We start from the raw sequence: 12,155 nt of genomic DNA, 5'->3' as shown, positions 1-12,155 counted from the left end.
CTAAAAGCATCAAAGGAGCCCAAATCACTACAGCTGCATGCGCTCCATACCTTCACAAAGCCTCGACCTGCTTGGACAGCCCTTGCTTACATTCACGGTCCAAGGATTCATAACCTCGTCTCCATACCCATACACGTCCATCCACTCGATACAATTTGAAACGAGACCCGTCCGACCAGGCAATATGTTTCCAGTCATTAACAGTCCAATGTCGATTTGACGAGCCCAGTTGAGACGTAAAGCTTTGGGCCGTGCAATCAAGAAGGGTACACGAATGGGCCTTCAGCTCCAAAAGCCCATATCGATGATGCTTCGTAGAATGGTTCGCCGGCTGACACTTGCTGGTGACCCATCATTGAAATCCGCAGTATTTTGCGGAAGGGTTGCGCTTCTGTCAGTTGAACGATTCCCTTCAGTCATCTTTGGTCCCATTCTTGCAGGATCTTTTTCTAGCCTCAGCGATGTCGGAGATACGATGTTTTATCGGTATCAAGGTACACTCGTGAAATGGTCGTAAGGCAAAAAATCCTCACTTCATCGCTATTTCGGAGACGCTCGTGCGCCGACTATAACACCACGTTCAAACTCACTTGAAGCTTCATAACCTGCCATTCTAGCAGCAATAACAGATCAAAGAACTGCGCCGGTCACTTGTTGTCTTTTATAGGCGTTGTCGACCACAGCACCGTATTCTGTCTGTTTACTTCCCTCTGTATTTGAATACGCATGCCTATACCAGTTTCTTTGGTGTTTCAGCGCACTTCTGACGAAGGAAGTTTCTAGAAATGCTGTCTCTGCTGCGGATGCATCAATAAGTGTTTCAAATACACTGTAAGACAGAAATGTTCAAGGGCGAATATGAAAATCAGATATTGGAGAGTTAAAAAATGGTCTCGCGAGGAAAATGATTCGTGACAGATTTGAATTTAAACTCAGTTATTACTATGAAGTACACGCACAAACTCATTAGTAGCAGATAGAAGAGTCTCCTTAAGTACACGTGGCTGTAGAGGATCAGATATTTGGGAAGAGCAGAAAAAAGTATCTCAATGTTCGTAACAATCCCAGTAGTATTATCATCTAAACAACAGCAATGAAACGTACAAAATGACCCATATACTAGGTTGATCCAATGAAAAATAGATAAATAGTTGCGTGGAAAATACTGTAAATAAACATGAAAAATCACATAAGATATAGTTACGCCAGTGCAGCACGAGAATGCAAACATCTCACCAATAATCCCGGAAAACGCAGGTTTAAAATTCCAATTTCATATTACAAGAAATACGTCTGTACTTTACAAGTCGGCGAGAGGCAAAACTATGTTCACAGATTCAGGCAGAAATTAAGAGTGCATTGTCTGCCCATCCACGCAGTATGGTTGGCTAGCTAGACTCAAAGTTCAAAATACTAGTCAAAAAACGCCTTGCAGTACTCAGCCAAAGGTAAGGCTATCCTAGCAGATAAAAATATTCATTATAGAGTCACGAAGGCATATGTGTGCTTCAGAACACGCATGCTAATATGTAGCATGAAAGTCGTTCCTAGTGATCTAGGCATTTTCTTCATTTTTAAAAATCATCAGTTTTCCTACTGGTTTTATGCTGTCCAACTCATTTTCTTTTTATCTTATGTTAATATTTCCATCCATATATAACTACTACGCCCATCATATTCCATACATTGTTTGGCATATTCTACGAGGGAGAGCTGAAAAGTAAAGCCTCCGATTTTTTTTATGGGAAGGTTCTTGTAGGTTTTTTTAAATATTACAAACTTTATTAACATTCTACATCGTTAGCCTTCATGTCAGCACATTTATTTTTCAACATCGTCAATATGGCGACGGACACACTCCTCCCAACGATAGGGCAGATTGTTGACACCGTCACTAAAGAATGTTTGACTTTGATGTCGGAGCCACAAGCATTATGCACCGATTCATCACAATGAAAGTGAAGTCTCCTAATGTGTTCTGTAAATTTTGGAAACATGAAAATCACATGGGCCAAGACGGGGCCGTATAGATGATGATCGATAACAGTGAAACGATAGGCGTCCGATAGTCGCAGCGCTCGTTTGTTGTCTGGCATTGCCATGGTGAAGGACAGGGTGCTCCGTGTGTGGACAAACTCTTCGAACGTCGAAACTCGATTACAGCACTTTGTTTCTCACGCACCAACATACGCTCATGCTCATAAATTAAAGATAATGCTGATACATGGTGAAACAACGCTCTGGTGGGCCGTATCACCACGGGATACGACCATGCGTCGCATTTGACCTGCAGTCGTGCACGGTGGCGCTGGCAGCAGTCGACATACGCAGAGGTGTGTTGTTGCATGTCAGAGTACGGTGTAGCGGGTAAGTGTGCAGACGTTTTTAGACGTGCTAATGGTGACTGTGTGTTGAAAAATGCTCAAAGAACACATATTGATGACGTTATGAGGGGTAGAATACTAGGGCGACTGGAGTCTGGTCAAACACAGCAGGTCGTAGCACGGGCCCTCCGTGTGCCAAAAAGTGTGATCTCAAGATTATCGCAACGATTCCAGCAGACAGGAAACGTGTCCAGGTGCTACAGTACGGGACGTCCACACTGTACGACACCACAAGAAGACCGATAATTTACCATTAGTGCCTGCAGACGGCCACGGAGTAGTGCAGGTGCCGTGCTCGGGACCTTACTGCAGCCACTGGAACAGTTGTCTCCAGACACACAGTCCACAGACGACTGAACAGTCATGATTTATTCGCCCAGAGACTGCAAGGTGCATTCCACTGACCTCCGGTCACAGGAGAGCCCGCAATGCCTGGTGTCAGCAATACAGTACATGATCATTGGGACAGTTGTCCCAGGTTATGTTCACGGACAAGTCCAGGTGTAGTCTGAACAATGATTCTCGCCGGTTTTTCATATGGCGTAAATCAGGAACCAGATACCAACCCCTTAATATCCTTGAAAGAGACCTGTATGGATGTCGTGGTTTGTTGGTGTGAGGTGGGATTATGATTGGTGCACGTACACCCCTGCATATCTTTGACAGAGGAGCTGTAACAGGTCAGATGCATCGGGACGTCATTTTGCACCTTTTCGGTGGTGCAGTGGGTCCCAGCTTCCTCCAGATGGATAATAATGCACGGCCCCACCTAGCTGCTACCTTGAAACAGAGGATATCAGGCGAATGGAATGGCCTGCCTGTTCTCGAGACCTAAATCCCATCGAGTTCTCGGTCGACGTATCGTTGCACGTCTTCAAACCCCTAGGACACTTCAGGAGCTCCGACAGGCACTGGTGCAAGAATGGAGGGCTATATCTCAGCAGCTGCTCGACCACCTGATCCAGAGCATGTCAACCCGTTGTGTGGCCTGTGTACGTGTGCATGGTGATCATATCCCGTATTGCTGTCGTGGTATATGTGCAGGAAACAGTGGCGTTTTGTAGCACATGTGTGTTCGGACGGTTTTCTCAACTTTTCACCAATACCGTGGACTTGCAGATCTGTGTCGTGTGTGTTCCTATGTGCATATGCCTACGCTATTAGCGCCAGTTTTGTGTAGTGCCACATTGTGTGGCACGACATACTGCAATTATCCTTAATTTGTAAGCATGAGTGTAGTTACGTTACACGCCACCGTTACGCGCTGCAATACGGAGCCGTCTAGTGGCAGATCGCTATAAATATGGAGACCTGATGGACAAATATGTAGAATGTTAATAAAGTTTGTTTTCTTTAATAAGCTGTAAGAGTTTCCACATAAAAAAATTCGGAGGCTTTAGTTTTCAGCACACCCTCGTAATGTTTCTCCGTCCCTATAGCGTTTCCCCTCTACTGTTCCCACCAGCGCCAAGTCGTTGATGCACATGTGGCTTTAATCTATCCCTTCCCCCTCTAATGGTCTTCCATATACGTCTTTCCTAACCCATGTTATTAGTGGCTCTGCGTTTCTTATCTACGTCTACATGCATACTCCACAAACCACCGTAAAGAGCATGGCGGAAGGTACGTTGTACCACTATTAGTATTTGCCTCTCCAGCTCAGATCGCGAAAAGAGCTGGGGAAAAAGGACTGTCTAAAGGCCTTGTAAAGACATTGCTTTGCCCAATAGTCGATAATACTTTTTTTTCCTTTTGTGCATTACCTTGTCATAGTACGTTTATATAATTTATTTCAACTATTCTTTATTTGTTAATACGTCACATTGTTTCTTCATTTATTTTGCTACTGTTTTGTATTTTATAATGTACAAATATGAATGTTCTGGTTTTGTATGCTTTGTACATCTTTAGTTAGGCTAGGAGAAGTGCTGTGTCAGAGAGAGAGCGAACGACTATCGATAGAGAGCGTGCGAGTTGTTGTTGTATCGTGGCCGGTTCGCGGGTGGAGAAACGTTGCAAAGTTCGGCGTGAAGAAGATGATAGGCGGAGCAACAATTAATTACAGTACGTCCGCTGTGTTAATAAGAGATCGTGCATCATTAAGTGAACAGTAAAACCTGAGAAGTATATCGAGTGTTTGCGGTGACGATTTTACATACTGTGTGAAGTTGTGACAACTAGCCGTGAACCAGACACCATTGTCGTGTGGACACACTAACTGTTAGAATTGCGTGAAAGTGGAACCAACCAAAATGTTAAGTAAAAGAACAGAGCTGTGATTTGATCAAGAAACATTTATTATATCATCCAAACTGTCTTAAAGACGACGACGTAAATTGAACTGATGTTTAACGGACTGTTATAGTGATAAACACATGTGACTGTTATCCTGTGTCAACACGGTGAAAGAACTGTGCGAAGTATTGTCATAAACAGGCTATAAATCGTAAATACTGAAGATATTGCATTATTCCGACCTACCCGCACCGCTTGATTAATAAACTTTTAATAATAAAACGTCGCGCGCGTAACGACAACGCACCTACCGGAACTATTATTATCGCACCAATGGTGCCAGCTGCTTGGACTACAACGGAGACGTGGACCACCGCCGTAACTGAAATATTAATGAAACAGGAGGATCCATCGTTATCTTCACGCCACGAACCAGGATTAACTTCACACATCGTCCGCGCGGACCACCGCTGACGTCATCGCACTGCCTGCAGCAACAGTTAAGACATTAAAAGAAAATCATTACGCTCTCTCTCATTTCAAAGTTAAAGACAATTGCAGTTAAATTATCTATTTTAAAAATATTGACACAATATCAAGGTTCAATTTTGTTTAGTTTCAATAAATATTCTTTCCATGTTCTTGTTGAGCGTTGAAAACCTGCCAAATTAAAGTTCAATTAATTATTTTCTTTCAAAATTCTTCTCAGACATTTTGATGCTCATCATAATTTTATTCCAATGTTTGTGTGTAACTTCTTCTGGAGGGAGTACATATTTTATTTTTGTGCAGTATAACTAGCTACCATAAAATTACGTATATTACCAGCTGATGCTGTCCACCATTACTGCTTTAAAACTGACCAATAGTATTTTTGCACCTATTTTCTCATTGGCTGTCAGCTGCAAAACAAAATTACGTATTTCGTGGGCAGATGCGCGATATCTATGTAGGCCCCAACAATAATTTTTTTTCTTTTGTAGGTTTAATGGAATTACATTGACATTAATTATTCATTTGGCCACCGTTAAAGTGATTTATCGCATCTATATAATAATTGTACTGAATTACCTAATTAATTTTTTTTGTTACATAAACATTGGTATACCATATTTAGATTAAAATTGACGTCTTATTAGCCCTACATAAGATTCTGCACGCTCTGACAAACACTATGCCATTTTTTTTTTCGTCCATGACTAACAGGAGTAGCCAGATTCCTTGTATAGGTCATATTTCATTATTTAAAAGGTTTTTTTTTTCAGAAGTAGAGAACCTCCGTAGCGGTCCTAATTTCTCGCATCTTATCTTAAAGGCCCTTACGTGTGAAATACCTGTCAGTTCAGTTTTTAACATTCTTCGACGTCACCACATTTCACATGATTCTACTTTATTGTTCTTCAGATCTGTAATAATAATAATTCCGCATAGCTCAATGGGGCACTGCAGTTCAAAATGGACTCCGCATTGTCGACTTCCGTGTCACTCAGCTACCCCAGTAATCCTAAAAGGACGTACACTTTCATGTCAATTCCGAACTAGACGTGTTCCTGGTTAGACTTCACTTTGCAATGTTATTCTCCTTTCCGCCATTCTTCATCTTCGTTTTCGCTGTTTTTGCTGTTATTCCAATTTCTGCGCTAAGTATAGTGTTTATTCCTCTACAAGTACTCTATTTCATCCTTGCTTCAACCACAAGCTTAGCTATGAGTTAAGGACAATTTCCTCTAATTCAGAATGAGAATGGAACACGTCATGCAGGTCAATAAGTTGTAAGGGCTTTTTGCTGAAAACGTGTGATTCCGGGTCCTATGTCAATAAAGGTCAAACAGGGGCAATCGTGTTTGGTCGTGCCCATGGCCATACGATGCGTGAAGTTGCTGGATTTGTTGGTGACTTACGACGGACTGGTCAATGTTTCTACAAGCGGTAGTGCAACACGCGTCGCCACGAATCACAACTTCAGAATTGTGTACCCGGAAGAATATCCTGACTGAGAAACACCGGCCACACTGTTCATGGATGTGAATCGAAACGCCTTCCAAACCCGATAGGTATTCCTTCAGACATTGAGTGAAGGACCATTCGCAACTGTTAGCGAGAAAACATTGCTTCAGAAACTGCGTGCAATAAACATATTTACAGAGAATTGATAGCATCGCCAGCAATAGAAAACAAAAAATGACGTGATGTTATTTAAGGGCAATAAGGACAAATTTTCATTAACTAATTCACTTATTATACTACGTTTATTTGAGGGAAACAGCAGAGCAAACATACAGTACGAAAACAGTGGTCTTGAATCTGTCATGTCGGTAGTAAAGCCACGGATGCAGTTGACTAACTCTGTTGTCTAAAATCAACATTATATAGAAATAATTGAAAGTCGTTTTGTTTATGTAGGCCCTCATAGTAGCTCAAAAATTAAAGAATATAAGAATGCCATAAACTAGAAATGCCTAATGAAAGCAGTAAGATGTTTGCTTATATGCCATATTTCGTTAGTATTTGCATGAGTAATGGGTGAATTTTAACTTGTATATTCTTCCAATGCCATACTTGCGCATTATAAACGAGGTTATAAAGAATTGTGGCTGTTTCTGTGTGATTAGTGTCCTATCTGCTGTTGCAAACGTCTCAGGAAAATAATCTGTCGTTATTCTTTGACCTGTCTGTTTTTAACCAAAAGATTTATTAATTTCGTAAGTGTCATTCAAACCATTTTTAAACATAATAATGATGATGTGTATGTTTGTCACAGAGTAGTTATGGAGGAAATAAATGCTGCAGTGTTTCACGCCTGTAAAACGTCCTTCGTGCTGTGCTAGCTCTTCTTCCAACCCTAAAATTTTTCAGCAAAACTATTCAGTGAATAACACGCAAAAACAGCTTGGATCGTTCTAGCAAGATCAGAGTAATTTTGATGCCATCTGGAAGTATAGTGAACGTTGGTGCTTGTTTCACTTATACTGCCTGAGTTCTGAAACTTAAGTGTCAAGTATACTGTGGTTCCTCTTTCTCCAAGCAAATTATTCTTTGAGGGTAGGTTTTTCCTGTTGTAGCTTTGGGTGCTTTTTCTCACATAGAAGAATGTTTCTTCATAGGCTATTCATCTGAATACTGAGTTCTCGTATTTAAAGAATTCAGTGCTAGACTGTTTTCTCTTATGTTTGCTGTGGAAGTACCTGGCACAGCTGAAGCCAATTGTGCACTTTTTTTTTTATTTTTTTTTTTTTTTTTGTAACGTGTCTTTAACTATCTGGCATAATTTGAGACCTAGCAAAATATTAATCTAACATTCACTCTTAGCCGAGCAGTCTAAGGCTCTGCAGTCATGGACTGTGCGGCTGGTCCCGGTGAAGGTTCGAGTCCTCCCTCGGGCATGGGTGTTTGTGTTCGTCCTTAGGATAATTTAGTTTAAGTAGTGTGCAAGCTTAGGGACTGACGACCATAGCAATTAAGTCCCATAAGATTTCACACACATTTGAACATTTTTTTCAACATTCACTCCAAGTGCAGGCGAACGCGGTAAACCACGTGCGTCAACTGAAACGATACCCAGGCGCCGAACAAAGACCGGGAAAACCGGGGGTGAGTGGGCGAGACTTGTTCCAGGTGAAGTCCTAGCGCATACGATTCCCGACCTCCTTCCCCATCCTTCCCTAATCTGATGAGACCGATGACCTCGCTGTTTGGTCTCTTCCCCCAAACATCCCAACCCAACCTAAGATCCCTGCCTGATTACAGTCGGTTTGTCTTCAGGTGTACCGCAAGTTCGCGAGCTGAATCGAGAGAAGCAGGTGGTGCGCCAGACGTTAATACAAGGACACGTGCAGAGGTTTCAGAAGCCACTGTCTGTGGGCCACAGGTGCTGGTGGCAGCCAGCCGGGGGTGCGCAGTCGGCGGGGGCGCAGGTGTGCCGCACGTTCGCGGGTCTGACGCGCGAGCAGCAGGAGGTGTGCCAGCGGCGGCCGGCCGCCACCAGCGTCGCCATCCAGGGGCTGCACCACGCCGTCCAGGAGTGCCAGTTCCAGTTCCGGCACCACCGCTGGAACTGCTCCTCGCTCGCCACCAAGAACCGCAACCCGCACGCCAGCGTCCTGCTCCAGCGCGGTGAGTCACCTCGTGTTCCTGGCACTCACAGTGTCACCACCTCTTCATTCATTCCGGAATCCAATGTATCGACTACATACAAGAAACACCTGTGAATAAGTAGGTCTGTCTGGTAACTGCCACCAAGACGACGAAAGGAATACTTAAAGGAAATTCTCGTTTCAGAAGACACCATCCCAGTGTGGTTCTCATTTTCTCAAATTTTGCATATTTGCTGGTGGAGGTGGTCTGGCAACGGTCATTTTCTTTTTTTACCTTTTACCTCTTTTGTTGCAATGATTAAATGACAAACAGAATTTTATTAAGATGAAATGTTGATTATGACTTTGATAATATTGACAGTAGTGATGTGATGGTGTAGTGCGTTCTTCCAGTTCTACAATAATGATTATGTTGCGCCCACCCAGTATCACAAGGTGTGACGACGGGGTAAGGTAGTTGGATTGGAGAGGATATTGTCGAAAAGATGTGGGGTTGCATATGGGAATCAAGTGATAAATGGAATGCTGGCGGTGGGAGACAAATAGGATTGCAGCTGGCCTGACAAATGATTGAAACCAACGGGGTAGGGTGAATTATCGAATAGGAAGCGTAGTTCTCCGGAATGACTTTATAATCTGGAAAAGGACATGGAATGTTTGGAGGTGGAGGGAAGATGGGACGTGTTGATACCGGTGCGGAAGTAGGACACGTGTCCCGAGGATGGTTTGTACTTGTTGGAAGATACGTGATAGTGTAAGAATGGGAGACGGTGCCCGGAAATGAAAGTGAGGTGATTTGCATGTGGGCCTAGAATTTGGAGAACGTTCTAAAAGTAGGGGGAGTGAAGGTCAATGCGCCATTTGAAAAGGTGTTGGTTGAGGGTGCTGTGAGTATGCTTGACGATTGTGCGTTTCAGTCCCCAAGTTTCGCCAGCTAGCGGATTTAGTCCGTTGTCAATCATATCAGTATACAGAGTGAAGCACGTCGGCATGCGATTCCTCATCCTAGTTCCAAAGTGTACCTAGCAAAACCCAGTGCCGCCGATAGGTTCAATAGAAATGCAATTTAAAAATCGAAACCCTGGCAACGCTGTAAATGCATCCAGCGTGACCAATAACAGTCCCATTAGCTCATTGAGAATGGTAAAGCAGGCGACTCACCGATGTTCGAGTCGCGTTCGCGCTGTACATTTTTCTTTTTTTTTAGTTAAAGCCTCAAATTATATCCAGTTTACACCTTTCTTTTTTAAATATTAAGACATAACATGAACTTCTTACAAACGTAAAAGACTACTTTGTTTCGTCCATAACACAAATAAAGCCAACAGAAAACAATAATGGATACAGTGTCGGTATCCAATGAGGTATAAAAACACAGTAGGTAGGTACACAAGAGGCGGATGATACCATTACGCCGCCAAGTATCGGTAAGTGGCAATACGAAATGGCTGTCTACTGATTGGTCTCAGTAATACGGTGTAAACTTCTCAGTATGTAAATATGCAGTCATTAGACAAGTTAAGACAGTTGGCAACCTGTCAGCCAACGACTGTGTGCGTACTTGGGCGCCGTACGGCGCCGCTAATCGATACAGGTGGCAGACTGACAGCGCTCATTATTTATTGCACTTGCGTGGCATGGCCATATCGAGCTGTCTTGTTCGATGAGACAAGCAACGTTACAAGCGACTGATGAGCCACTTTTAATGACATTGCGCAACAACAATTCAGATTAGTCTGATCCTTCGTTCGCTTCAACCGTCAGTTCAACATAACGCTTAAAGCGTTTGTTAGTGGATCTATGAACACCTGCGGTATTATATTAGGCGACTAGCTTCGAACCTTACAAGTTGATTTTCAAAACTGTCCTACTGAGGCTGCACTGACAGTGTCTGATCTTAAGTCGATTTTGACTTGGTAAGCGGCATGTACGGTTTGTGGAATTCATTCTGCAAACATTTGTAGAGCATGAGTTGCCACTTTGATGTTCATTAAAAAAGAACAAGCACTGCCAATGCAGCTTCAGTAGGACAGGCTTGAAAATTAACTTTTAAGGTTCGGAACTAGTCACCTAATATAATACTGCAACTACTGAAAAAATCGCTAATAAACGCTGTAAGGAATTTAATAGAGTTGCTTGTTCCCTGTCAACAAAATGATGAAACTGAAGAAGTGTTAGTTCAGTATTGGAGATGTTTGTTTCATCATCTTACATTACGAATTTATGCTATGGTCAAACACTGATATGCTAATAGAAGCCTCCGGGGAATCCCTTTCCCTCTAGTTTATATCTTACACCCTGCAAGTATTATTCAGTTCCCTAGTTTTTTCGCAGGGAAAGTAGGTTACATCACTACATCCATTATTTTTTTCCACTGACCCATATTTGTATCAACGCCCATGTGGTTTTAAGCTGTAACTTACTACCATTTACTTCACAAATAAATCTGATGTGGAAGTATAGTAACTGCTTGCCGGCCGGTGTGGCCGAGCGGTTCTAGGCGCTTCAGTCTGGAACCGCATGATCGCTACGGTCGCAGGCTCGAACCCTGCCTCGGGCATGGATGTGTCGGATGTCCTTAGGCTAGTTAGGTTTAAATACTTCTAAGTTCTAGGGGACTGATGACCTCATATGTTAAGTCCCACAGTTCTCAGAGTCATTTGAAGTAACTGCTTCCTGAATGCATTCGATCGATCTTAGCGCTAGTTAGTTGCATATAACATATCCTTAATCATTGGTTTAAGAAACTTGATGGGTGGTTGTGTACGCAGAAGAGACCTGCAGGCAAGGGTTAGTTTTAAATAGTTTATGCAGCTGTAAGACAGAAAAAAGTGGTTCAAATGGCTCGGAGCACTATGATCGTAATCTATTGGTTAGTTTAGTTTGGTTTTGGTTGGTTGGGGGAAGAGACCAAACAGCGAGGTCATCGGTCTCATCGGATTAGGGAAGGATGGGGAAGGAAGTCGGCCGTGCCCTTTCAAAGAAACCATCCCGGCATTTGCCTGGAGCGATTTAGGGAAATCACGGAAAACCTAAATCAGTCTGGCCGGACGCGAATCTATTGGTTACTAAATGCAGATAAACTGAAGAAATTGCAGAAAGGTAGGGTATTAGGAAGATGGGTTCTGGATACGTTGAAGCAACACAGGTCATTGAGAGTGTGAGGGGAGCAGTAGGCAACGAGCTACTGAAGTATACGAAAGAAATACAATATGAGGTGAATAGGTTCCTTTCAGAGATAAAATAGTGAAGGCGGCAGAGGAATCTCTGTGCAAGAACATAAGGGCTCGTTGGAATATCTGCGTAACATAAGAGGTATTAGAATTATTTGAGGAAAGGCGAAAATCTAAAATCGCACCAGGTAAATTGGAAAATACATGCATAAAAATAATGTTGACTTAAAGTGCAAAATGGCAAAGCAGGAATGGCTAAAGGAGAACTG

The 12,155-nt window shown here is 42.7% G+C and overlaps 1 protein-coding gene across 1 annotated transcript in view; it reads left to right on the top strand.

Moving 5' to 3' along the window:
• The window catches only part of LOC126335695 (protein Wnt-10b-like), a 537,337-nt gene that overhangs the window by 174,686 nt on the left and 350,496 nt on the right, over positions 1 to 12,155 (top strand). Inside the window, exon 2 of the mRNA XM_049999154.1 lies at positions 8,488 to 8,732. Coding sequence (XP_049855111.1) covers positions 8,488 to 8,732 — 245 coding nt within the window. The remainder of the gene's footprint in view (positions 1 to 8,487; positions 8,733 to 12,155) is intronic.

This window comes from Schistocerca gregaria, chromosome 2 (genome assembly GCF_023897955.1).
Source record: "Schistocerca gregaria isolate iqSchGreg1 chromosome 2, iqSchGreg1.2, whole genome shotgun sequence".
NCBI classification, from domain to species: domain Eukaryota; kingdom Metazoa; phylum Arthropoda; class Insecta; order Orthoptera; family Acrididae; genus Schistocerca; species Schistocerca gregaria.
Note: the sequence above shows the minus strand (reverse complement) of the source record. Positions and strands in the feature narration are given on the sequence as shown.